At 42.5% G+C, this 27,933-nt stretch overlaps 1 protein-coding gene across 1 annotated transcript; it reads left to right on the top strand.

Annotated features, from left to right (window-relative positions):
- Nucleotides 1–146: 146 nt before the first annotated feature.
- On the top strand, nt 147–27,484 carry LOC119723851 (eukaryotic translation initiation factor 4 gamma 2-like; the record flags this gene model as incomplete). The annotated part of the gene is given in 22 exon segments (XM_038194766.1): nt 147–274; nt 2,353–2,523; nt 4,026–4,128; nt 4,750–4,860; nt 5,831–5,897; nt 6,255–6,347; nt 7,614–7,672; nt 7,872–7,982; nt 9,523–9,633; nt 9,839–9,910; nt 12,291–12,426; nt 13,089–13,211; nt 13,694–13,863; nt 16,374–16,640; nt 17,573–17,729; nt 17,732–17,787; nt 19,373–19,595; nt 20,421–20,503; nt 21,505–21,662; nt 23,485–23,693; nt 26,191–26,312; nt 26,965–27,484. Coding segments are annotated over 22 exon segments (2,805 nt in total), but the record flags the coding sequence as incomplete, so codon positions are not given.
- Nucleotides 27,485–27,933: the final 449 nt, after the last annotated feature.

Here is a 27,933-nt window from a genome sequence, read left to right as displayed (position 1 = left end):
AAGGGTAAAACCTAATATTGATTTACATCACCCCAATGCAAATTCCATCTTATGAATTTCAATTGATATTGTCAAATATGTGAATAATCATGGTCTGATCTTTACCACACCTTTTTAAAACCCTGTCTTCGTGTAGGTACGGATGACTTCTACATATTTTGTATAGTAAGAGCGGCTTGAATCAAGACAAAGTGGAAGGCCCGGGAGAAGTAGGTGGCGCTTCTCAAGCTTTCCCTCAGCGAAGGCAACAAGAGACGCCACGACAATACCCCAAGTGAGTCTAAGAAATATTGCCTTCGCTGAGGACAAATAGTTCCCTGTTGACTGATTAAAGTTGTAAGTTAAGACACATAAGACCAGAAAAAACAGACCATGATTTCGCAAGCTTTCTTTCAGCAATGGCAACGAGATACCACAACAATATTCTGAGTAAGACCAGGAAATATTGACTTGTGTTGGAGGCAATAGTTCCCTAAATATTGACTGATTAAAATTGTTAAGACATGTGTGACCAGAGAAAACAGGTTGTGCTTTTTTAAGCTTTCCCTCGGTGAAAGCAACAAGAGACACCATGGCAACACCCCAAGTAAGTCTTAGAAATATTGCCTTCGGTTGAGGGCAATAGTTCCCTATTGACTGATTAAAGTTGTAAGCTAAGACCTCTAAAACCAGAGAATAAAAGGAAGTGCTTTCTCAAGCTTTACCTTGGCAAAGGAAACAGGAGATGCCAAGACAACACCCCAAGTATTAGTCTAAGAAATATTGCCTTCTGTTGAGGACAATAGTTACCTATTGACTGATTAAAATTGTTAGTGAAGACATGTAAGACCCGAACAAAATGGGTAGTGCTTTTTCAAGCTGTCCTTCAGGGAATGCAACAAGAGATGCCATGACAATACCTCATGTAAGTCCGAAAATGTTGACTTCTGATAAGGGCAGTAGTCTCTTTTGACAAATCAAACTTGTATAAAAGTTAAATCCCTGAGAAAAAAAAAGGTCTTATTTCTCAGGGTTATGTCGTATTAATATAATAATCATAAAAAGAAGAAAATTCCAAAAAATTCCAAAAAAATATTGACCGCTACACGAAGGGCAGTAATTACCGGTAGCTGCGGGCTGCTTTGAATAGTAGTTCATAAATACCTAAGACAGTTTACGCATTCCTATTGGTCGAGAGCCCGTCACGTGGCCGGTCTTAAACGGATGATAAACACATGGCTAGCTGGTCTTAAACACTTTTCCAGTGTCACAATAAAATGTGGACTCCTAAAAATCCAGTGCCTCTTATCGTTTCATTGGTTGAACGTTCACAATCCTCACGTAGGCATGCGCAACACTACCAGGGAGTCAGAATTATATAGTTCTAAATTCAAAACGCAACGCGCCAGGTGCGTTCTGCGCGACATCGCGCAGAACATGATACGCACGCGTCAATCTCCATAAAAGGGTTGTTTACATCTTACTCGCCAGCTGAACACTCCATTATTTTGCAAGAGGGATGTTTCAAAAAGCACAAAGTGAATTTGTTGAACAAAATCGGGATGTTTTGAACGAATTATATGATTTTTTTTTACTGAAAAGGCATTTATGAATGGGAATAAATATGTGCTCCGTCGGTATTTATCACTCTGTTTAAGACCGCTTAGAGTCTGGGTGCTGATCATTACCCTCGCCTCCGGCTCAGGTAATTATCAGCACCCAGACTCTAAGTGGTCTTAAACAGAGTGATAAAAACCTCCGGAGCACACATTTATTCCCTTAGTTATAACCAGGGCAAAAATGGTAATACTTTTTAAGTGTTTGCTTGATACAACCAATAGATAACTGGTCTACACCAGGAAAGTCACCAGGTAGTGATTAAGTTCGCTTTTGGCAATCCTTCAGGAGTGTTGTCAATAATGTTGTTGTTTGGTTTTTAGTCTTTGTTACACTGGCGTGTTACCTAAAGTGTTTGTAATTGTATTCTGTGTCTGTATGTGTTCTTACCTGAGAAATAATGAATGAAATGAAATGAAACAGAAACTCGAGGAAATATTGACACTAGTGAGGAAGATATATGAATTATTGACTACTTTTTAGTGGATTTTGTGGCTGTTACAGGACAGGAGATTTAAAATGATATATTCACATATCTAACCCAAAGTTTTCCAGATCCTTTACATCCTCAAACTGCAGGTTTTTGACATGTTTGAAGGTTAAAAAGTCAGTGTCAAAGCTTTTACTTTACACAGAACTCATGCCTTGCTTTACAAAACAATTGGTGATTTTGGAAGATACAGAAAGATTCTCAACAAAATGGTGAAGAAAGAGGTTTCATTTTCTGTAATTAGTTTATTATTATTTTTTTTACAGCAAAAGTAACTACCATGAACCTGTGTTAAGCAACAAAGGCAGTGGACTACGGAGTAGTAGCAGCGGAACTGGAAGGACCCATCAGAGATGGGTACCACCGAGCTCATCCAACAGACCTGAATATCACACCAATCAAGAAAGGCATAATCCCATCTTTAGGCGTGTTAGAGGGTAAGTTACTTCCTCCCAACCCCACGTCCACACCCACCCAACCCCGCCCCACCCAACCCCAGTGGAAGGACCAGTAGAGATGGGTATCACCGAGCTCATCCAAGAGACCTGGATATCAAACCAATCAAGAAAGGCAAAATCCCATCTTTAGGCGTGTTAGAGGGTAAGTTACTCCCTACCCAACCCTGTCCCACTCAGCCCCACCCAACCCCAGTGGAAGGACCCAGCAAATATGGGTACCACCAAGCTCAACCAACAGACCTAAATATCACACCAATCAAGAAAGGCATAATCCCATCTTTCATGTCTTTAGGCGTGTTAGAAGGTAAGTTACTTCCTCCCAACCCCATGTCCACACCCACCCAACCCCAGTGGAAGGACCAGTAGAGATGGGTACCACCGAGCTCGTCCAACAGACCTGAATATCACACCAATCAAGAAAGGCATAATCCCATCTTTAGGCGTGTTAGAGGGTAAGTGACTTCCTCCCAACCCCATGTCCACACCCACCCAACCCTTCCCCACCCAACCCCAGTGAAAGGACACATCAGAGATGGGTGCCACAGAGCTCAACCAACAGGCATGAACATCACACCAGTCTAGAAAGGCATAATCCTGTCTTTAGGCGTGTTGGTGGTTAAGTTACTTCCTCCAAACCCCACGTCCACACCCACCCAACCCCCTGCCCAGCCCCAGTATATGGACCCAAAAGAGATGGGTGCCACCGAGCTCAATCAACAGATATACACACCAGTCAAGATAATCACATCTTTAGGCGAGTTAGAGGGCAAGTTACTTCCTCGCCCCACCCCACCCAACCCAACCTGCCCCACCCAAACCCAGTAGAAGAACCCAGCAGAGTTTGGTACCACCGAGCTCAACCAACAGACCTTTAGCAGTGTTAGAGGGTAATACTCCGAATCTCCCCCTACTCCTACCACACCCCCGTAGCCACTTACCCACCCCGTGCCCTCAAAAATACTTATCCACTTACCCCCCTCCCCTCCTCCCACCACCAAATTACACAGGCCTTTTCACACTAGAGCCTCTCAACCCGGGTTGAACTCTACCCGGGACGAACCCAGTGCCGCCCAGTGTTGAGTTTTTGATTTTTCAACCCCGCATTCAACCCTGCATTCAAACTTGCATTCAACCCCAAATCGTTTCACACTTGTTTAATGCAAACTGAGCTTATTTCTACTGTGTTTGAACCCTGGCGAGAGTTTCAACCCAGGTTGAAAAAAAATCTCAACCCTGGTCTGGAGCAGGGTTGAGTTCAACCCTTGGGCGAAATCAATCTCAGGGTTGACGCAGGGTTGGCGCGGGGTTGAAAATGTCCAAGTGTGAAACGCTGCATGTTTTCAACCCTGCGTCAACCCCAAAATTGGTCTAGTGTGAAAAGGCCTTCAACCTGAAATTAAGGCCATGAACACCCCAACAAAAATGGCCCGTTTTTCAAGATACGACCAAGCTAATATAGCTTTTTTTTTATCTGTTTGTAGGATCCTGAACAAGCTCACCCCTGAAAAGTTTGACAAGCTGGTTCTGGAGCTGCTCAACGTGGGAATCGACTCCAAAGTCGTGCTCAAAGGCATCATTCTACTGGTCCGTAACTTGCTGCATGCTCCTAGACCTATCGCTTTTCTGTTGACTTCTTAACCCCCTAGGCCCTTTTGGCTTGGAACCATCCTCAATCCTGCAAAATCCTCCAATTGCCACCATGTACAAATCGGATTCAGCCTCAGTCCTCCAAAATCATCCGTTATTTCTTAAATTTGTTCAGTGGAGGGGTGACCACTGCCTCAATCCTTCAAAATCCTCTGAATCACTGTTACATAGTGTTGGAGCAGTAAGGGTGATAACCTGCAGATGCGGTGTTGATGATATCTAGTATGAACTAGGCATCATGCATGCATGGCTAAGCATAAACAACACAAGGTATAGCTTAAGATCTTGACACAATGCATCTTCTAAAGACAACTGGCACTAAAATGGCATGCAGCCTCAAACCTCCAAAATCCTCCAAAGAAAAGTAAATGTTATTTACTAGTCTGTATACAAATGCATGGCAGGGGAAGTGGAAGAAATGTTTGACCGTCTGTATCTGATCAAACAATAGGAGCCGGCCTCCTGCCTGTTAATGTTATGTTATGCCTGGTGTTCTTCTTATCATCCCGTGACCGGCTTTTATCCCAAATATTCACAAACTGTTGTGTTTAATTGTAGGTATTTGACAAAGCATTAGAAGAACCCAAGTACAGCACTGTATACGCTCAGCTATGTAAGCGACTGGACGAGGACGCTCCTAGTTTTGAGCCTCCGGGCTCAAACATCAGAGTAAGTCCTTCCTTGCCTCATCCCACCCTACCCCATCCCTCCAACTCACACCCTACCCCTCGGCACCCTACCCGCAGCACCCTACTCGCAGCACCCTACCCGCAGCACCCTCATTCCTTTCCCAAACCCCTGCCCGACCTACCCCCAGTGCTCTTACTCCAGCACCTCATTTCTTCCCAACCAACCCCTGCTACTCGAACCTTGCCCCTGCCACTCACCCCCTACCCCAAGCACCCAACCCCTGCGCCCTTACTCCAGTACCGTATTTCCTTTCCCAACCCGGCCCAACTCGAAACCGTACCCTCAATTCCCTACCTCCATTGCCTTAACCCCCAGCGCCCTATCCCCTAGCGCCCTATCCCCAGCGCCCTATCCCCAGCACCCTATCCCCAGTGCCCTATCCCCTAGCGCCCTATTTCTCCTAGTGCCTTTAATATCCTCGTGCCTTTAATATCCCTTTCCCCCAACCTTAAGAATCTCTCTCCTAAGTTACCAGCGCTGGTACTCCACAAGTTTCCTTGTACTGCCTCCCTTGACCTTGGAACTCCCTGCCAAGATCTTGCTTTCCACCTTCTTATAACTTACGGTGCTACAATTCAAGAGAAAAATATTAACAAATTCCTTCTCTCTCCTTAACTTTCTTCTTTATTTCTTGTTTGTAGTCAACCTCTTGAGTGGCCTTTGTGTTTAGCAATTACATACACATAAACTTTGAGTCTCTCATCTAAGCTTCTGAACTAAGATGTAACAACCAGTTCTGACCCAAAAAAAGGCATCCGAACAAACTTTAAACAAAATAGGTTCTGGAAACTTCTTGTTTCATTGTAGGCTTCCTCGATGGTACAATTGTTTTTGTTAGTCACAAAATAATAGATTTTCTTCACTTCCAGGCTCCGGTTATATTTTCATTTTCAAAGACCTAGTTGTACTGTCTTTGTCATCCGATATTGATGTTTTTCTTGTCACACAGACTTTCCGGCGCCTGCTCATCAACAAATGTCAGGATGAGTTCGAGAACAGGTCCCAAGCGTTTGCAGGTAAAACCACCAGCATCACTTACCAGTTTTACCATAAATCCCTCGTCATTTTGACAAGAAAAATTCTCAAATCCACAAAAAGCCAACCCCTACAGTAAGTCCATTGTAAAATCTTCTTAGTAGATGACTATACCTGGGACAATAATTCCCACACAAAATACTACAGGCTAGACTTTAAAGTTCAAAATCTTTCATAATCATTCGAAACCATTTAGTTGTCTACCATTAGGTAGAAAACTATATCAAACACAAAGTTCTAACTGACGAATGAGCAGACCACTTAATATGTTACATCCTTATTTTCTTAGTATTGGCATACCATCATTTCGTCTGTTTTTGTGTGATTGTTTTTTTCAGCCTTTGATAACAAAAATGGCAATCTCACACCAGATGAGGAGGAGCAACGACACATCACCAAGCACAAGATGCTGGGCAACATCCAGTTCATTGGTAAGATTCGAAGCTATGACTCTTCCCGCTTTTTCCCTAACTCCGCCCCTTCTCTGCCCCACCCACCACACATCCCAAGCAGAAGGTAGATTCAAAGATATGTTTTTCCTTCTTCCTTACTCCGCCCCTTCTGTGCCCCACCCACCTAACATCACCAAGCAGAAGATGCTGGGCAACATCCAGTTCATTTCTAAGATTCAAAGATATGACTCCTACCACTTCCTTACTCCACCTTTTCTCTGCTCCTCCCACCACACATCCCAAGCTGAAGGTGCTGGGCAATCCAGTTCATTGATAAGATTCAAAGGTGTGACTCCTCCCACTTCCTTACTCCGCCTTTTCTCTGCTCCTCCCACCACACATCCCAAGCAATAGATGCTTGGGAACATCTTATTCATTGGTAAGATTCAAAGCTATGACTCCTCCCACTTTATCCGTATCTTGGCCCAACTCTGCTCCACCCACCACTCATCCCAAGCAGGAGTTGCTGGGCAATATCCAGTTCATTAATAAGATTCAAAGATATGACTCCTCCCACTTCCTTACCCCACCTCTTCTCTGCCCTGCTCACCACTCATCCCAAACAGGAGATGCTGGGCACCATCCACTTCATTGGTAAGATTCCAAGGTATTACTCCTCCCACTTCTTTACTCCACCTCTTCTTTGCCCTGCCCACCACACATCTCAAGCAGGAGATGCTGGGCAATATCCAGTTCATTGGTAAGATTCAAAGGTATGACTCCTCCCACTTCCTTACTCCGCCTCTTCTCTGCCCCGCCCACCACACATCCCAAGCAGGAGATGCTGGGCACCATCCAGTTCATTGGTAAGATTCCAAGGTATGACTCCTCCCACTTCCTTACTCCACCTCTTCTTTGCCCTGCCCACCACACATCCAAAGCAGATGCTGGGCAATATCCAGTTCATTGGTAAGATTTAAAGGTATGACTCCTCCCACCTCCTAACTCCACCCCTTCTCAGCCCCGCCCACCACACATCCCAAGCAGGAGATGCTTGGCACCATCCAGTTCATTGGTAAGATTCAAAGGTATGACTCCTCCCACCTCCTAACTCCACCCCTTCTCAGCCCCGCCCACCACACATCCCAAGCAGGAGATGCTTGGCACCATCCAGTTCATTGGTAAGATTCAAAGGTATGACTCCTCCCACCACCTAACTCCGCCCCTTCTCCGCCTGACCCACCACACCTCACAAAAAAAGATTGAGCCCTTCACCTTAAACAATTTCTTGTCTTTTTTTTTTAGGTGAACTTGGCAAGCTTGAAATGCTACACGAGTCCATACTACACAAGTGCATTAAACAGGTAGCGTGACCTTTGACCTCATTGAAAATACGATCTCATTGACTGATTCAACTTTTTAGGTCTGTTGTTGTTTGTTTTCATCTCAGCACGTCTTGGTTTTGAAATGAACATTCTGCTAATGCTTGCGTTGAAGTGTGATTTCTAAAATATGACTTGATTCATAATTCTAAAGTAATTTTTGGAAACATTTTGTCTTCAGCTGCTGTTCAAGCGAAGCAGCGAATCGTTACGAGAGAAGGCGGAGGACTTCGAGTGTCTGTGTAAGATAATGAATACAGTGGGCCGGAGACTAGACCATGACAAAGCAAGGGTGAGTAGTGAGTTCGAGACTAGACCATTAGACCGGAGACTAGACCATGACAAAGCAAGGGTGAGTAGTGAGTCCGAGATTAGACATTAGAATGGAGACAAAACCATGACACAGCAAGAACGAGTTGTAGTGAGTCCGAGACTAGACCATTAGATTGGTGACTAGACCATGACAAAGCAAGAGGGGTAGTGAGTCCGAGACTAGACCATTAGATTGGTGACTAGACTATGCCAAAGCAAGGGAGAGTAGTGAGTCTGAGACCACACCATTAGACTGGAGATTAAACCATGACAAAGCAAGGGTGAGTAGTGAGTCTGAGACTAGACCATTAGATTAGAAACTTGACCATTAGATTGAAGACTTGACCATTAGATTGGAGACTTGACCATTAGATTGGAGACTTAACCATGACGGAGGAAGGGCAAGTAGTGAGTCTGAGACTAGACCATTAGATTGGAAACTTGACCATTAGATTGGAGACTTAACCATGACAAAGCAAGGGTGAGTAGTGAGTCCGAGACTAGACCATTAGATTGGAGACTTAGGCGAGGCGTCATAAATAAATTAACCGTTCGCACGCGTGCGCACGCGTTCCTTCCCGTTCTGAACGGCCCCCGTTCCTTCCCGTGCCGAACGGCTTTTAGAACGCGTTCCGTAGATCGTGCTTGGGCAAGCTTCACTGAGGGGGTATTGTTATGTTAATCAACCGTTCCTTTGCGTGCGAGAACGGGAGCAGCACAACAAAGATGCGAAGAACAACTATGTGTATATACTTGTACAGAAAAAAAATCCGTTTTGGTTTGGAATTTAAATCAGATTTGGAATTTGAAAACCCGATATCGGAGCAAGCATTAAATAAAAAAAACATTTCAGAGTTTAGACAGCACGAGCAGGCATGAGGAGTTTGATAAGATGTATGCCTTTTTATCCTTAAATATCGTTGTCTGCCGCTGGGCGGGGCGAAAAAATATGTACTGTATGGTCTAGGTTATTTTAAAAATGCGGAGATTGGAAGGGTTAAAAAAATATTGCAAAGGACTGCTTTCCCCGTTCAAGGTGCCCGTATTTGTATACGTCCCCCTGTACTGTACGGGCTAGCCTGTAGCGACGAGAAAGTTTGTCGGATACTTTTAGTGCCGATGAGCTCTTCGTGTGTGCACAGACCGTGACTGGCCTTTTGTTGTATAAGAACGCGTTCGGAACGGGATGCCGTGAGCACGCGTGCGAACGGGAGGTACATGTAACAAAAGGCCCCGTTCCTAGCATGCGCACGCGTTCGAACGGTTAATTTATTTATGACGCCTCGCCTTAACCATGACAGAGCAAGGGTGAGTAGTGAGTCTGAGACTAGACCATTAGACCGGAGACTAGACCATGACAAAGCAAGGGTGAGTAGTGAGGCGGAGACCTGACATTTAGACTGGAGACTTCACCGTGACTGAACAAGAGTTGTATCTATAGGTGGGGACAAGACTAGACTGTTTGGTGCCAGACTAGACTGGTGTGTGAATTTGTATTCTCTCCATTGTTTCCTACTCAGTCTTGGATGGATCAGTATTTTGAGCGCATGAGCCGTTTCTCAGATATGCCAGAGTTGCCGGCGAGAATTCGCTTTATGCTGCAGGACTGCCTGGAGCTTAGACGCAACAATGTGAGTATACCGCCCTCTACTGATCATATCGAGCCCAGTTTTGTGACGTTTGCTATTCTAACCCTAACTTTCCAGGGTATGTTTGCTAAAGTGCACAATTTTCGACAAAAGTAATCTCAGCGCGAACTGGTAAATAGTGAGATTGGCTAATACGGTAAATCTCGGAAAATCCAGTATTTTTATTCCTTTTTTCCCTCTGTGACAGTGGGTGGTGAGACACGCTGCTGTTGTGCAAGGTCCTAGGACTATACGTCAGGTCCATCAAGATGCTTATAAGGTAAGAACATCGGAGTTGTTAAAGATATAGTCCATCATTTGTAATTTGTGCATTTTGTTTGTTTGAAGCAACAAAAGTGTTCAAAATCTAAAGAAGGGTCCTGAACAACTAACCTGATGAAGTTTCAGCTCAGCTTCAGCTGTATATTCCGAGAAAAACAGCATTCTAGGATTTCGATTTCAAGTCAAAAGTTGCTGAATCATGTTTTGAATTGGGCCTGAAATCAGCGTCTGAGACACGTTCTCACTAGCCAATTGCAGCTATGCGTTGTCGCGCACCAATCGGATGAATTATAGCAGCCGAGCGCGCATGTGCGTCGTGTCAACACTTGCGCGCGCTTAGCCGAATAAAAAAAAATGATCTACGAACCAAAATTTCCAACGGTGCTTCTTAAAGGGAATATACAACATTTGCAAACATCGAAAAACAAAACTACCAAGTTTTTGCGAAATACCTTAATAGGATGTTGGTAAATGAAAGGCTAAAGCATCCTGTAAAATTATGGCACCTGGTATACTGTCATTTTCAAGAAAAGGGGTATTTTTGTATCAATTTCCAACGCTGATCGGCCGATCAGCGTTGGAAACAACTGGCTTTTTTTCAAATACCGGCCCCAATTGACCATTGCACTTGTTTGCAATCGATTACAAACCTATGAACGGGTACGAGCCAGCTAGACTGGTTCCCTGACCTTACAATTCCCCAATGTATGTAAACTGCTCTGTTTCTTCTTATATGGAGTCAGGGAACCAGACTACAGGAAAATGATCGTTTTTCTTGGTTTTTATAGCATTTTCAAACCCAAAACCTTCAAAAAGTCAGTGCATCTATATTTGCTTTATATTTCCAACCCCCCAATTCCATCCATTTCTGAAAATTACAGCAAAAGCAAATGATGTATATTCCCTTTAAGACGCACCGTTGGAAAGGGCTTCTTTTGTTGATTTGTTCAAAATGTCAGCTTGCCAGAAAGAATAATTTCACAGGGAGTTTAGTCCCCTTCCTATCTTTCAACCAAGTATGTTTTGCAACAATAATTACGCCACTTACTTTTTGGATAGCTGCAAATGATGGACTCTGGCTGTAAATATTAGTACTACTGTTAGTATACAAATGATGAATGTTTATGAGTGCAATGGTAAGAATAATTTCATGAGGTCACAGATGTCACCCGATTAAATTATTGTTTCCATTGCATGAATTAAGAAACATTCATGAGTTGTTTTACACAACACAGTAAATAAATCCTCGTCATCTGATTGGTTAGAGCCAACAATCCTTGCATCTGATTGGTCAAGAGCCACCAATCATGTGACCATGCAATGGAACTTCTGTTTTTGCTGTGCAACTGGGCCGTGGGTTGCAATGAATAATTCAATGACATGTGATTACTAACCCACCAATCAAATGACAGGGATTTATTGAGGTGGTGTATGATGCTTCTTAATTAGTTCTTCTCAGTGCAGTGAAATTTCAATAAGTCAAACCTCAAGGCAATGGGCTCAGATTTTGAGTTAAAGGGAATATACATCATTTGCTTTTGCTGTAATTTTCAGAAATGGATGAAATTGGGGTGTTGGAAATATATAGTAAATATAGTTACACTAACTTTTTTGAGGTTTTGGGTTCGAAAATGCTATAAAAACCAAGAAAAACAATCATTATCCTGTAGTCTGGTTCCCTAACTCCATATAAGAAGAAACAGAGCAGTTTACATACATTGGGAATTGTAAGGTCAGAGAACCAGGCTAGCTGGCTTGTACCCGTTTATAGGTGTGTAATCGATTGCAAACAAGTGCGATGGTCAATTGGGGCCAGTATTTGAAAAAAAGTCAGTTTTTTCCAACGCTGGTCGGCCAACCAGCGTTGGAAATTGATACAAAAATACCACTTTTCTTAAAAATGACAGTATACCAGGTGCCATGATTTTACAGGATGCTTTACACTGTCATTTACTTACAGTCCAGCAAGGTATTTCAAAATGATTTAGTAGTTTTATTTTTTGATGTTTGCAAATGTTGTATTTTCCCTTTAAGCATAGTTTTGAGTTATCCAATGTACTTTCTTTTCAACATCAATAGACAGGAATAATTTCTTACTTTGAGTTAGAAGGATTTGAGTTATCGAGGTTCCATTGTACTTCTGTAATAGTTCTTCAGCTGTGCCTTTTTTGTCCCAAAGACATTTTGAGCAACATGTGTGCTGTTCAGAACATTTTGCACACTGCATGCACATGTGTGTTATGCATTATATGCGCGGTTGTATTCTCCTATGAAGATGGTTGTTTATGAGAAGGGACTATTTTCCATCCCAGCCAAAACATAACTTCCAAATTGGTTTTGTTTTGTTAAAAAAAGAAGATTTTCTTTCATTTTGTCAGGATGCTGGCATGTCACATGACATGGGGCGTTCCCATGGTGATTTCTTCGGCCCACTGAACGGTGATCGAGGTTTGCATGGTGCGTGGGATTCCCGGGGAGGGGCAATGAGCGACATCTTCCTACAAGATACAATGTGTAAGTTCTGGTCTCTTTCACATACGCAGCTTCCTTTTCTCCAAAGAGGGGGAAATAATCCAATGTTGTATAAGTGTCAATATAGTATGCATTTAGGGACCGTGACCATTCAGCCCTGGTATGAAAAGGGTCCCCCGGTAAGCTCGTCCCCTCCCAAGAAGTCCTTTCGTACAATCCCAGGCTAATCAGGAACTCCTCTATCCTGGGGTCTATTGTTTGCAAGTATTGACACATGTAATATATCCCAGAAGAAACCTGCTTGTGGTTTTCATCTCTCAGCGCGAAACAATAGAACACTTTCGTTGGCACAGATCAAAACCCCTGCCATGCGGTTTCGCGCACAATGGGACCGTAAATTACCAAGGCGTTATGGAAGGATTTTATCTTTAATCCGGTAAGTCTGCTATTGTTCTGCTCTGGAGGTTCTCTGAAGGGCAATAAATTGATGCGCCTGACTGACTTCAAAACTTCTGGTCAGACAGGACCATGTACCGGACGAGACTGGGCTGAAGACCGGACTGGCTCTGGACCGGACGAGGTACCGGGGGGCCCTTTTCATACCAGGGCTGAATGGTCAGGGTCCCTTAGTGCACGGGCATGGCCAAATGCCGCTCACATCACACAAATAAGGTCTATTAGTGGATTCTCTTTTTGTTTTCCAGCTGGTAAAGTTGGCACCGGGCCCGGGACTATCGAGATGGAACCTTACTCAAACTTCATGATGCAACAGCAACAGCAACAACAGATGAGAAACCCACAGCGTAACATGGACAGACAAAACCAAGGTTGGTGTCTTGCCTTCTTGGACCCTGAAAAGATAAATTATATGATATTTATTAAAAAAATACTCACCTTCAGAATGTCAATACAGCACTGGAGACGGTGGCGGAAGGGGCGTGCTGCATCCGAAAGCCACGTGTTGCGTCCGAAAGTTCTAAAGGGATGCAGGATCACCCCTGGTGTCATTGCACACCTCGATCGTGTATTGCGCGAGACGATCGGTGAGGTGTGCAATGACATCAGGGGTGATCCTGCATTCCTTCAGAAGCTTTCGGCCGGAGCACACGCTCCTTCCGCCACCGTCTCCAGCGCTGTATCGACATTGAAGGACGCCAAGTCGAAAGTGGCAGATTCTGAAATTGAGTCCTTTTTTTCCCGTAAATCTCAACCTCTTGCACAAAGCTGAGGATGGACACGGCCCATCGTCATCATCAGTACAGTCAGACCTCAACCTCTGACCCCTTGACCTTTTTTTTTTTGGACCCAGGAAACTACCAAGGTAACTACAACAATCCCCCGCCACGCCTACAGCAGCAGATGAATCAACAGGGTATGGGCAAGGAAGGGGGAGGTGGTGGGTACATGGGCCAACGAAACAACCTGCCAGGCCAACGAGAAAACAAACCGCCACGAATGACCAAGATGAACTCTGATCAGGTGAGATTAAGGGGCTTTCACTGCCTTAGCCCTAACCCTGCCAGAACGCAACACAGTGCATGAGGTTGAAAAAAGTCTGGTGCACTTTGATGCATTCAGCTACCAACACCAGTGCATGAACGGCCAGCTCTGAAGCAATGAGAGCTAGTCCCATTGAACAATGCCACAGTTGCATCCTGCTGCGTGCGGTGACCACGGACTCTGAGGCAGTGTGGCCTTGAGACTTGCCCCCTAATGGTTCTTGCTACATTTGGCAGGCTTGTCACTTCGTCAAGTGTTACATGTTGCCACGTTTGGCAGGGTTCTAGCAAACATACCCTGGAGGGTTAGGGTTAACCCTAGGCCTTTTTGGCTAGGAACCATCCTCAAAATCCCATCCTGCAAAATCCTCCAATGGCAACCATGTTAAAATTAGATTCAGCCTCAGTTCTCCAAAATCATCCGTTATTTCTTGAATTTAAAAGATGAACAAAAACATTGACTGGAGCAGGGCTTGAACCTGCAACCTCCAGATAACCGTTCCGGTGCTCTTACCAACTGAGCTATCCAGCCCTATGTTAGCGGTTCCCCAATAAGCCATTTGCGAGTAACCTATACCCTTTGGGATTTACATTTCAATAACATCTGGTACACTGACTTGCTCAGAATGCTTGGCACTTTTTAACTTTGAATTCTCCAGACCAAAGACACTGTTGCTAATCACATGATTCGGGGCAAGCTCTTGCATAGTTACGTAAGAGACGCTCAGCATCAATACATCGCTCACAATGGGTGAGAATGGCACAAAGACACCAGACCATGCCAGAGCTGGGTGTTGCTAGCATAAGGCTTGCCCCGAATCACGTGATGTAGTAACAGTCTCTTTGGTCGGGAGAATGCAAAGTTAAAATGTGCAAAGCATTGGATTAAGTCAGTGTTCCAGATTTTATTCAAATTTAACTCGCAAATGGCTTATTAGTCAATATCTTTGTTCAAGGGGCACTAGTCAGAAGCCCTAAACCCATATGTGACCTGTTCTGTCAAAATCAGACTTTTCAGGGCATAAGGTCGAAAATGATATTTTTACATATTGTTAATACATGTTCTTTTTCCTTTAAATAGGTGGTTTAATTTTTGAAACCGGTCATTCCTGGGCAGAGTTATGCTATTTTGAAGTTCATTGTGTTGAAAAGTAGAAAACGGAGAAAATGGCCACAAACGTCACAAAACAGTTATGTCTTTAACTGATATGCCTTATCAAAATCATCAAAAATAGTATATGTAGAGTTCAACTTAGGGTTTCAAACTTTTATAATATATTTTAGACATGTTCAGGATTACAAATATGCAAAAATTTGAAAATCGATAAAAATCACCCCCACAGCGTTTTTTGGCCCCATCTTAATTTCAATCTCTGCCCAGAAGCGTCTGCTTTTGACAGAACAGGTCACATATATGCCATACAGCCAGGGATCACAGACCATTCAGAGATTTGTTCAGTGGCGGGGTGACCATTGCCTCAATCCTTCAAAAATCCTCCAGCAACCCTTGTTCATTAACAGGGATTACTGGAGGTTTAGGCAGTGCCAATGACATTCAGAAGCAGTGCGGATGAAATCGAGCACAATGCGGGGCTCAATTGACCTGAAATAAACAACGCTGGGTACAGCCTACAAACTCGACACAATGCATCCTCCAAAAAGGAAGATTTAAAAGGTTGAGGAGGGTTAGGGTTAACTTTGAAGAAGTAATCTATTTCCAATCGCTGATGAAAAACTTGTTTTTTTGTGTGTGTCATGGATGACCCAAGATGGCGTTGGTTGCTTTAATATGCGAGCATCGTCAGCAAGTAAATTCATCTTAACCATAGGTAGAATGCCAGGGTCAAGTGGTTACGGTGTTTGACTCGTGTACGATGGTACTTGGGCTCGAACCCTGCCAGGAATATGGTGTTTGTGCCCTTGGGCAAGACACTTGACTACAATTGCCTCTCTACACCCAGGAGTACAAATGGGTACCTGTGAGGGTAGAGGACTGAATGTGCGCTGGTGCATGGGATCAAACCCTGCCAGGAACGTTGTGTATGTGCCCTTGGGCAAGACACTTTACTACAATTGCCTCTGCATGGGTTCGAACCCTGCCAGGAACATTGTGTATGTTCCCCTGGGCAAGACACTTTATTACAATTGCTTCTCTCCACCCAGGAGTATAAATGGGTACCTGTGAGAGTAGAGGACCGAATGTGCGCTGGTGCGTGGGTTCAAACCCTGCCAGGATCATGGTGTTTATGCCCTTGGACAAGACACTTTACTACAACTGCCTCTCTCCACCCAGGAGTATAAATGGGTACCTGTGAGGGTAGAGGACCGAATGTGAGCTGATATCGGCTGCCGTTTGGTCTCATGCCCCGATGAACTAGGAATAATTATAAAGCGCTTTGAGATGAATGATACGGTTGAAAGTGTTGTAGAAGCATTACAATTTATTTTATTTTCATTCAATAACGACAAATTTTTTTCTTCCTTGACCAGCTCAACCTCCGTCCCAACTCCAGCAGTATGCTGCTCAAGCCCCAAGGGCCCAGCATGCTACCCCCTAGCACCAAGAAGACCATCTCCCAGCCCCCTAGCCTGGTCCCGCCCAAACCCAACAACCCTCCACCCTCTTCTCGGCAGCCTCCGGTCGATAACCTTCAGTCTGGATTCCCTCCGCTGAGCGTCAAGCAGACAACCAACGCTGAGCGTGGAAAGCAAGCAAAGAAACAAGCCCCAAGCAAGGAGGACTTGCTCAAGTCTATGGTTGGTTACCAATATCTCTTTCCAATTAAAAATTGGTTCATCGCAGACAAATTTACGTAAAATATTCATTCCGCCACTTCTTCTTTTTTTCAGAACATAGAACTATATTAAATTGCTAGAGTGCTAACTCCTCATTCCCCCGTGGAGATACTTTGAAGCCGTCCTGGGCGCAGACATTATGAATTTATGAGCCTGTTTGTAGAACATAATGAAATTAGATGGAATGAATTTTGAGTAATGTACTCTAATGCAATGCGCAATTACAACATATGCGAACAACGTTAGTTCGTTCTCTACAAGTATGACGGCAAAAATCATCTGCGGCGCATACATGCACTGGTTTTGGTTATTTGTGCAGAGCAAATTGAAACGTTCATTTAGTGATTGTGCATTTCGGTTTTGGGAGTATCGGCTTCGATAACACAAATAAATCACATAGGGATGTGTGTCAATTGTTCTCGTTTTGCTGAAAGAACACACACCTTTTTTTGTGATCCGTGGACAGAACTTTAAAACAGTGGTTAGGTTTAGGATTCCATAATTGAAAAGTACATGAGTGATTTGAATGATTCTTGTACTAAAAGATAGCTAATGAATTGGGCTTTCATGTCCTAGATTTTGAAAGTGCTACATGCAGAACTTCACTAAAACAATGGTCCCGACATTTGGGTTTTTTTTTTTTTAATTGGATTTTGGTTAAATTAATCAGTTATCTCTTAAAATCAAGCAGAGTCTGTGGTTGAGGTTAATTTCTAAATTGTGGTTTAGTAAGACTAGCCTCCCTCGGTGATCCATGGAGCATTCTATTTCCCTTGGATATGCCTCAGGAAAACAACGCTCCATGGATCAGCTAGGGAGGCTAGTTTTACCACACCACTCGAAGCAGTCAACATTTGTATGCTATATTACCGTCTCTTATTTTGCTTCGCCAGGAGACGTTGATGAAGTCTTACTCGACCTCTGATGACCTCACAGCCGCAGTGGACGGATGGAAGGACATGCGTGTACCCAGCGAGCATGTCGCTGCCTTGCTGTGTAGCGTCATGACAGACGCGCTGACCGAGGGCGACGCGGAGAGAGAAAGCGTTAGCAAATTGATCTCGGCACTCAAACAGCACGATGCTATCACATCAGCACAGTTATAGACGTAAGAAAATTATTTAGATTAATTCTAAGTAATGCTTGTGTTGGCATAATATGGACTCCAATGTACACTGTACTGACACAGAGCCCAGGAAATAAACATCTCATATAAGGCCAAAAAAAAAATAGTCGGTCTCTGGTCAGACCGAAGTTCTGTAATTGATGTGGCGACCCGGGTTTTTTTTTTTTTTTTTGGGTGGCTTTTTTTTTTCAAGCTTGTATTGTACAGACAAGGTGGGTTCTATTTTGCTTTTTGGTGTCCTCATTATACATTGGTGTCCTCCATAATTTGCCTTGGTGCCCTTTATCATTTGGGCGCTGTTGTAGCTTCCGTGTTAATTTGAAAAAAAAAAAATTGACGCGCATGATTAAAATCGATGCGCGCGCTGACCAGAGACCGAGTATTTGGGGGGTGGGGGGCTTAAAAGGTAATATACAACGTTTACAAACATCAAAAAACAAAAAAAAAAAAATTGTTGTAAAATACCTTACTTGATTCTAAGTGAATGATAGTCTCAAGCATCCTGTGAAATCATGGCACCTGGTGTGCTGTCATTTTCAAGAAAAGTTGAAGTTTTGTATCAATTTCAAACCATGGTCTGCCGACCATCGTTGAAAAAAAAACTGACTTTTTGGGTCAAATGCTGCCCCCAATTTACCAAATTTAGTTAGTCCACATCTTGTTTGCAATTGGTTACACATCTAGCCAGCTAGTCTGACCTGATAATTCTGAAGTAGGGTCAGGGAACCAGACTACAAGAACAGCCTTTTTTTTCTTGTTTTTTTTCGGCATCTATGAACACAATACTTTAAACAAGTCAGTGTAACAATATTTGCTGTGACATACTGACCCCCAAATCCATCCGTTTCTGAAAATTACAGCAAAAGTTTTATATTACCATTAATTTCTACTGTTCTACTTCTATTTTGTGAGGGGTTCACGTCCCACCGATCTCGAAGCCGAGGTAGCACTGGCCAAGTCTCACTTGGCTAGCTTCACTGTTCTTGCCATCATTGTTGACAAAGATTAAAGGGAATATACATCATTTGCTTTTGCTGTAATTTTCAGAAATGGATGGAATTGGGGGGGTTGGAAATATATAGCAAATATAGTTACACTGACTTTTTTGAGGTTTTGGGTTCGAGAATGCTACAAAAACCCCAAAAAACAATCATTTTCCTGTAGTCTGGTTCCCTGACTCCATTTAAAAAGAAACAGAGCCGTTTACATACATTGGAGAATTGTAAGGTCAGGGAACCAGTCTAGCTGGCTTGTACCTGTTCATAGGTGTGTAATCGATTGCAAACAAGTGCGATGGTCAACTGGGGCCAGTATTTGAAAAAAAGCCAGTTTTTTCCAACGCTGGTCAGCCGATCAGCGTTGGAAATTGATACAAAAATACCACTTTTCTTGAAAATGACAGTATACCAGGTGCCATGATTTTACAGGATGCTTTACACTGTCATTCACTAACAGTCCAGCAAGGTATTTCAAAACGATTTGGTAGTTTTATTTTTGATGTTTGCAAATGTTGTATTTTCCCTTTAAATATACCTAACACTAATTTGTTCTTCCACTAATTTGTCAGGGGTTCACATCCCTCCTGGAGCGTTCCACCGATCTGGAAGCCGAGGTAGCACTGGTCAAGTCTCACGTGGCTGGCTACGCGGCCCGCGCCATCGTCGATGACGTAGCTCGCCTCGCCGACATCGCTAAACCCTTGGAGTCCGGTTCCTACTACCCACTATTCCTGCTGTGTTTTCAGAAACTTCATAAGACAAAAGACAAGGAATGGCTCGTCACTCTATTCGGTAAGTCTTGTAAAAAAACAAGAACAAAATGAAATTTGATAAAAACTGCTTATTAGGACAACAACAAAATTCAGTCGGTCTCTGGTCAGCGCGCGCGTCGATTTTAATCATGCGCGTCGATCTTTTTTTTTCCCAAAATGTTCCGCGGTAGCTCCAACAGCGCCCTCTATTTCCGCACCTCAATTTTTTTTACCAAAGAGCACCAAGGAATGGGAAATTGCACCAAGGCAAATGATCGAAAGCACCAAGGCAAATTATGGAGGACAGTAATGTACATGAGGACACCAAAAAAGCAAAATAGTACCCACCTTGTCTGTACAATACAAGCTTGAAGAAAAAGAAAAAAAAAGAAAAAAAAAAAAAAGCCGTGTGGCCGCGTCAATTCGGGAACTTTGGTCTGACCAGAGACCGAATATTTTTTTTGTTTGGCCTTATAATAAAATTTTTTTTGACCTATCGCATTCACTTAGAATGCAATACTGTACATGATAAATGGTCAGTATGACTATGTGAGTAAATGTCGGCGTGGAGTGCCGTGGTCTGGAGCATTGAATTCGTGGTCTGCAGGTAATTCTGCAGGTTGTGGGTTCAAGTCCAGCCAGGGGTTATGGTGCGTGTGCCTTTGAGCAAGGCACTTTGTCACTCATTGCTTCTCTCCACCCAGGAGTAAAGGGGTACCGGTGAGGGCAGAGATGGTGGTGCACGTAGTCTATAGAAAGGTGGCTTGATCGTTACATCTGAGAGAACCAACTCTCCATACTTGAAGCTCGTTAGAATTCTGTCCTCATACTTTTTCCTTTTTTTTATCTTCAACCTCCTTCCCAGGAGCCAGCAAAGTCAACATGATGCTGATGCTGCCGGAGATTGACCAGCACAAGGAACGCATGATGGACATTCTTGAGGACAAGGTTAGCTTTCTGTTCCCTCGGTGCACGGTTCACAGAGGGCGCTATTTACACTCAGCAGTGGTTGCTTTGTAGAGTTATCATTAACATTAAACACGAAGAAACTCACAGAAATGCAAAGGTTTTTTCCCCAATGATGGTTCGGCCGAACCATCGTTAGGAAAAAACCAGCTTTTTTCAAGTACTGTCCCCAATTGACGGAATTTAGTATGTCCAAATTTTGTTGGCAATCAGTTACACATCCGTGAACGAGCGCACGCCAACTAGTCTGGTTCCTGACCTGTCAATTCCCTGACATCTATAAATAGTTCTGATTTGTCTGAAGCATCAGGTCAGGGAACCAGACTAGTGAACAGCATTGTTAAAAAAAAAATTAAAATTCCAGCATCCAGGAACACAAAACTTTTAACAGAGCAGTGGAACGATATTAGCTCTAAAATGCTAACCCCAAAATCCGTTTCTGAAAATTACAACGAAAGCAAACGTATATTAGCTCTAAGCCCAACCACCCAAACCCTTCAAAATCAAACTGCATGTTTTGTTGGATTCTGTTGGAGTGAGGACTGCACTAGTAAATGGATTATGCTTTACATGGGGTCAGGCACACCACCATAATCAGAGTCCAACAGTTTGGTTGTCACCATATGTGATGCGATCAAGCTAAATGAGTCGTTTGTCGACCCTGGTGTTTTGTTTTTTTACAGATTTGAAAAGAGCACAATCTCAGCATTACTGCTGTGAAAACCGCATGCTGATACCATCTTTAGTTCAAAAGTTATGGAAGTCGGAACACCAAGAGATGTGATGAAGTGATGTGATGAGGTGGCCCTGTTTCGGCCTGAATCTCCAAAGAAAGTTCCAGACAAACAATTTATTTAGCTTGATCGTATCACATATGGTGTTGGATTTTGTAAGAGTAAGGAAGGTTCCTAGTAAATCACTCAAGGGGATTAGTTTTAAGATTTCAGTTGATAATTCTGGCGTTTCCATCTTCACATTGACAGGGGCTGAGTTTCTTGTTCCCGTTGCTGAGGGTTCAGTCAGACATCTGGAAGCAGATAACTACAGAGCCGAACCCATCCGCACTCTACAAATGGATCAAAGATAATATCCCAGCTAAACTACACACTGACAAAGGCTTCATCAATGCGCTGGCAACAAGGTAAGGAATTATGGGAACACATAGTCTGTAACACAAAATTGGTTACTCGCGTTACAAAAATGTAACATGAGTAACCGATTTTGTGTGTCTTGTTTATCATACATAACACATTTTTCTGGATGTCATCTTTGGTGCTTAGGTAGGTCTAGGTCTACTCTATCTACCATGGGGATAACAGTTATTAAACCTTTTCAGTAAGGTAATTACAGCCAAGGAAACTCAAAAGTACATCAAAAATGTAACGTGAGTAACCGTGGAATTGCCCAAAAGCATACTTGGTTGAAAGATAGAAATGGGACTTAACTCCCTGTGAAATTATTCTTTCTGGCAAGCTGCCATTTTGAAGAAATCAATGAAAGAAGGCCCTTTCCAATGGTGCATCTATAGAGGCATTCTTGGAAATGTCCATTAGCGTGGTTGGTATAATTCGTCGGTTCTGTGCGCAACATCGCGTAGCTGTAATCGCCTGAATGAGAACGTGTCCCGGATGCTGATTTTGGACGCAATTCAAAACATGACTCGGCAACTTTTCATTTGAAATCGAGATCCTAGAATATTGTTTTCTTATAATATACAGCATTCACCGATCAAGTTTATCAGGTTAATTGTTCAGCACCCTTCATTAGATTCTGAGCACTTTTGTTGCTTCAAACGAACATAATGCACATATTGCAAATGATGTACTCTACCTATAGTGAGGCGTGATATAGTGCCTAGTGACTTGCTAGAAGAAACATTTTACCTCAAATTTCCCAGTCATCGAAATTTCATCAAGCTCAAAACACTCCCATTCATAAACTTTTGGTTTACTTACCCATTACAAAGTTAACAGAAAGTTTGTTTTCACAATTTTCCGATATTATTTTTGAAAGGCACCCACCCTGAACCCTTTTAAAATGGGCCCAAAAATGACCAAACAATTTTCTGTGGTTTGGTATGAGAGTGGATGTAATAATGACAGATCAAACATTTTTCAACTTTAAACAAATTCTTAAATGTTAACTTGGGAATTTCTGAGATTAAGTCAAGTGCGCCACGTAACACAATACTCAAAGGAGTTTGTGCCCAATTTGCAGTCACCACCAGTTTTGAATAATTCAGGCATGCAACTTTTCCTCGGATCAGCTGATTTCCTCTTTTTTTTACTTCCCATGTGTGCCATTGAAAATAGAAAAACACTGTACAAAATCTTGGCAAAATTTGAATTTCCTCTTTTTTTTTGGTGACTTCCCAGTTGCATGCCTGGAATATCAGACTAACCCTAACAACCCTGAGCCCATCAAGCTCCAACAGCGGGTTTTGCTTGATTTTGGCAGGGTTGGTACCGAACACTGGCCAGCTGGTGTTGGACTTTGATTGACTGGGTACCAAAGGCCCAGGGAGACCCTGTTGAATTGTGTGAGGTTCGGGGCAGAAGGGCATGAGATTTGTGAACACGTTGGAGTTTGAGGGAGTTCACTGGCATTTCTTTGTGGGTACGCTCACCCACGGTCCTCAGCACAGTTTGTGGTCAAATGTGCATGTACATATTGCTTTATTTTTATTAGGTTTGGTACCATCCCTATCCAATCACTCGACAATGCATAGGCCCATCCATACCAAGTCAATCAAACTCCAACAGTTGGAGTTTGGCAGGTTTAGTACTGTTCCCCGTACAAGGCCTGTTGGAGTTTGGCAGTTTTGGTACCAATACTAATACAGACCTGTATGCAGCTGTTGAAATTTGTTGGGTTTGGTATACTTTCTAGTGCAAGAGCCTAGGGGGTTAGGGCTAAAACAACTAATTTCGGGTGCCATTCATGTTTTCTTCTTGTTTTCTCAGCATCATCAAGTTCGTGACTTCGCAGACCACTTTGGCCGAGGGCGTGGACCCCACCGCGCCCCCAGACAAAACCTTACTGGACAAGGAGAAAGCCCTGCTGGAGAAATTCAAGGCCGTCTTGCAGAAGTTTGTACACGAGAGCGTCGCGTTGCAGCTCAGCGCGCTGTACGCACTGCAGGTGCATTGCTACAACAGCGGATTCCCCAAAGGTAATTTGCTACGGTTGGAAAACAATTGTGACCCGCTCTGCAAAAATGAGTCTGATGGGGCATAATTTGAATTCAAGCTTTTGCCATTTTGAAATGGAAACAGTAAAAATTTGCTCAAAATTTGGATTTTTTTTGTTTTAGTTGTATTTGGGTTGTTTGATAGTTTTAGTTCAAATATCTTACACAAAAATGTAAATTTTGTAAGAAATAGAAAAAACATTATGAATCTTTGGTGCTTTTCTTGGTTAGTTACAGTGTATTCGTCATTTTTCAAAGCCCTTTTTCTCCATTGAGACACTTCTAGCTTTGCAAAAACTTTACAGAATGAAACAAGCACAACAATGCAACCAAATGTCCTAGAGAGGTCCGTGATACACCAAATGAAAGCTTATTTCATTCCCATTTTATTAATGTAGTTAACTCAAAATGTCAGTTTTGCCACAACAGACTCATTTTTGCGGAGCGGGTCACAATTGTGAGGCTGTAGTGAAGAAAAATGCAAAGAAAGACCCCAATGGGAAGATGTTTTTCTTTTGATAATTAGATATATTGATATTGGTAGTCTTTGCTTTGTCTACTCACATATTTTAAAAGAAATATTATATAAATTGTGGAATAAAAGTGTGCTTGTATCTCAAAATATAAATATCGCAAAATGCCAAGCGGCGTTGCTTTGTGCTGTGCGTTCCCTGGAATTCGCGGCCTCCCCATGTAAAACCTTAACCCTAACCCCCTAGGCCCTTGTTGCTTACAACCATCCTCAATCCTCCAAAATCCTCCAAAATTTTTCAACTCCGCCTAAATTTTTCAAAATTGTCAGACAGTCCTGCCTCAAAATGTATTCATCCTCAATCCTCCAAAATCCTCCTCATCCCAAAACTTTGCACTCGTGTTTAAATGAAGGATAACCAATGCCAAATCCTTCAAAATCATCAGACAGTCCTGCCTCAAAATGCATTCATCCTCAATCCTCCAAAATCCTCTTGTGCTTCATTCACCATTCATCCTCAATCCTCCAAAATCCTCATGTGCTTCAATCACCATTCATCCTCAATCCTCCAGAATCCTCATTTGATTCAATCACCATTCATCCTCAATCCTCTAGAATCCTCCAAAACCGCCAGGAGGATTTTGGAGGAGTGAGGTGGGTTAGGGTTAAAAGAAACCACCCGTTCTAGACAAACTCTCAGTGCTGAAATTTGTTTTAAAAAGTTTGAGCAATATGCTCCAGAGACTATTGCGGACAATTGGGATTTATGATTTTTTTTTTGTATTCTTTTTTTAATCAAAGTGTCATCTTTATGGTCTTTGACTTTTACATGGGATAATCGATATATCAAATGTTCTTGATATTGGATTTCTGATATATCGATTATTGAAAATTCTGATATAGACGGTGATTACTGAGCAAGTCTCGGATCATTGTGCAAGTGCTGTACCATGGCGATAGTCATGCAAGCGTAATACATACACTAATGTATGCATTATACGCTCATTGTCGGCATAGATAAAACATGTGCGGTTTTGCGATGTACTTAAAGATTTTTTTTTTCTGCTCTTGCAGATTAAAAGAAGAAAAAGTTCAAATTATTTAATTGAAAAATGCTCACAAAGATGACCCCTAGTTTGTATCACAAGTGATCAACAGTACAGTCGGCTCTTGTTAGTACAAACTCTGTTAATACAAAATTCTGGTTATAACAAACATAAAGCCTTGGTCCCGACTGTGCATTTATGTACACAATGAATGGGACTGATGTTCCTCTTGATACAAAATTCTGATATAACAAACAATTTGGCTAGGTCCGAATGAGTTTGTTATAACGAGACTCGACTGTACATAAAATGTTTGGCTTCAAGCATAATGTACTAGTACTCGTACCCGTATTTCCGGAAATATAAGTACTCGTACTCGTAAGAACAAGTACTGGTACTCAGAGACCTGTAATTGTACTCGGAGGTACTCGTACTTGGCAACCTAGTACTCGGCATTACTCGGTACCTGGAAAAAAATTACTTGACTACAGTACAACACTGTTATGCACATATTTTGACCAAGATACTATACAAACAACAATTTTTGTGAGTGCAATGGTAAGAATAATTTCATGAGGTTCACTTCGTGGAATGGAACATTTCATCTGTCACTGAATGAAATTATTCTTACCATTGCACGAACGTGAAACATTCATTATTTGTTTTATATTTAACACCTGTCATCTGATTGGTTGACTTTTCAAAAGCCTATTTATTCAGGTTAAAAACTGTTCAAAAGTTCTCAAGTTCATCATATTAAATGTATGCAAACTGTTAACAGGTTGAGAACAATCATTCAATTTATCTCGATTTTAAACAGCGCCACCACCAGCAGCAGTGACACCGTGCAAAGGAAGTTTTATTCACCATGACATGTGATCAACGATCCTCCAATCAGATGATGGGGATTTATTCAGGTGTTGTATAATGATAGTTACTTTTTATTTCTCTTCTTTCTCAGGGATGTTGCTGCGTTTCTTTGTCAACTTCTACAACCTGGAGGTCATCGAGGAAGAAGCCTTCCTGAAGTGGAAAGAGGACATCTCAGATGAGCATCCGGGGAAAGGAAAGGCCCTGTTCCAGGTAGGCTGACCTCAAAAGGTCAAAGGTCATATAGAGGTCAGAGGATGACACCGAATACTGCCCTCTTGTGGTTTTCATGTGTAGGACCTTGTTTATGTTTTGTGAAACTGAGCTAAAATTGAAAATCAATTTTCTGTAAAGTTTTTTGATGAAGAAGGTTGTGTGCATGTACAGGATATAAAAAAAAATTCTTAAAGATGTGCTGCCCTTTCTCTTCAACTTATTTTTTTTTTCCTATTTTTTTTTCTTCAAGTTTTAAAATACGAGTGTTTACATTGAACACAACTCCCCCCGCCATTTTGTGAGTAGACTGGTTCTCGGACCCCACACTATCAATTCTAAAAAGGGGACAGGAACTAGTTCACCCTGTCGGAACAGAATTAATGTCAGGCCAGAAATAATTTAAAATGTTAAAAGTGAATATTGCATTATTTTAAGTAGGCCATTTTTTGTTCGGTCGATGTCTTATTCGGATGTGAGGAACTTAAATATTGCAAGAAAAATCATTTGAAATTGGGGGGGGGGGGGGGGATGAATCTGAAAAATAGCACGGACAGTACATTTTCAAGCCCTGAACATGAATCATTTTGATGTAAATTCCCAGATTTTGGTGAGTTGCACTCATCACTGGCTCCCTGCGTTTTGCCTATAGGTTAACCAGTGGCTGACGTGGCTGGCAACCGCCGAGGAAGAGGAGGACTCGGAAGACGAGGACCTAGACCAGTAGAGTATTGCAGGCTGTCATTGCCATTTTGTGCACATAGTAGTCGGGTGCCACGATTGTGTGGCCAATAGACAATTTGTCAGTTTTGTTGGAGACTTAACCACGAAACATTTTGAACCATGTGATGTTGTACCGGTGTCAACTGAAAGCAATTCGAGTTTAAAAAATTAAAATATGGAATTCTTAGCTGTAGGACATTTTGCATTCCCAACCATGTGATTTTGATCGATGAATTGATAGAATTGTAAGCATTTTAATTATGGATTAATTGATTACTAATATAAGCAAATATCTTCAGGTTCTGGGAACACATTTGCCTTGCGTGTACGTAGTGGCTTTTGGAAAGTTTCTGTTGCCAGTAGAGAGTTTCAGTTAATAACAGTGTCGGTGATGTCAACTTTATGCTGTGTTTGAATGATATGGCTGGGGCTATAAGGCCAAAAAAAAAGTCTCCGGTTCCTGGTATGGAGCTTGCCCAAAAAGTGGTGCGGCGACGCGTTTTTTTTTTTTTTTTTTTTACCTGATTTTTTTGCTTCAAATGTCGGCTGATGACTGCAAATGGTGCCCGACTAAACTTAGTGCAAATATATGGGAGTCCAGAGAGGCCACATAAAGCTTATTCTCGACCATAACCCAATCTAAAAACACGTTTAAATTGTGCAGCAGCAGGATTCCAGTCAAACCAGTGAGTTTGGCGGTTTTGAGACATCATCTTTCATTGAAAAAATTTTTTTTTCATTTTGCCGACGCGCATACGGCTACGGCGACGCGCGCGCATACCAGAAACCGGAGACTTTTTTTTTTTGGCCTAAACAGCAGCACACGCCTCTTTGGCACACAAAGATCTGAAAATACTCTTGTGTTGCATCAGAGATTTGAAGGTTGTCGCTGGATAGA

The sequence above is a fragment of the Patiria miniata genome, unplaced genomic scaffold (genome assembly GCF_015706575.1).
Source record: "Patiria miniata isolate m_02_andy unplaced genomic scaffold, ASM1570657v1 HiC_scaffold_1, whole genome shotgun sequence".
Classification (NCBI taxonomy): domain Eukaryota; kingdom Metazoa; phylum Echinodermata; class Asteroidea; order Valvatida; family Asterinidae; genus Patiria; species Patiria miniata.
This window is presented reverse-complemented; position numbering and strand designations above follow the sequence as displayed.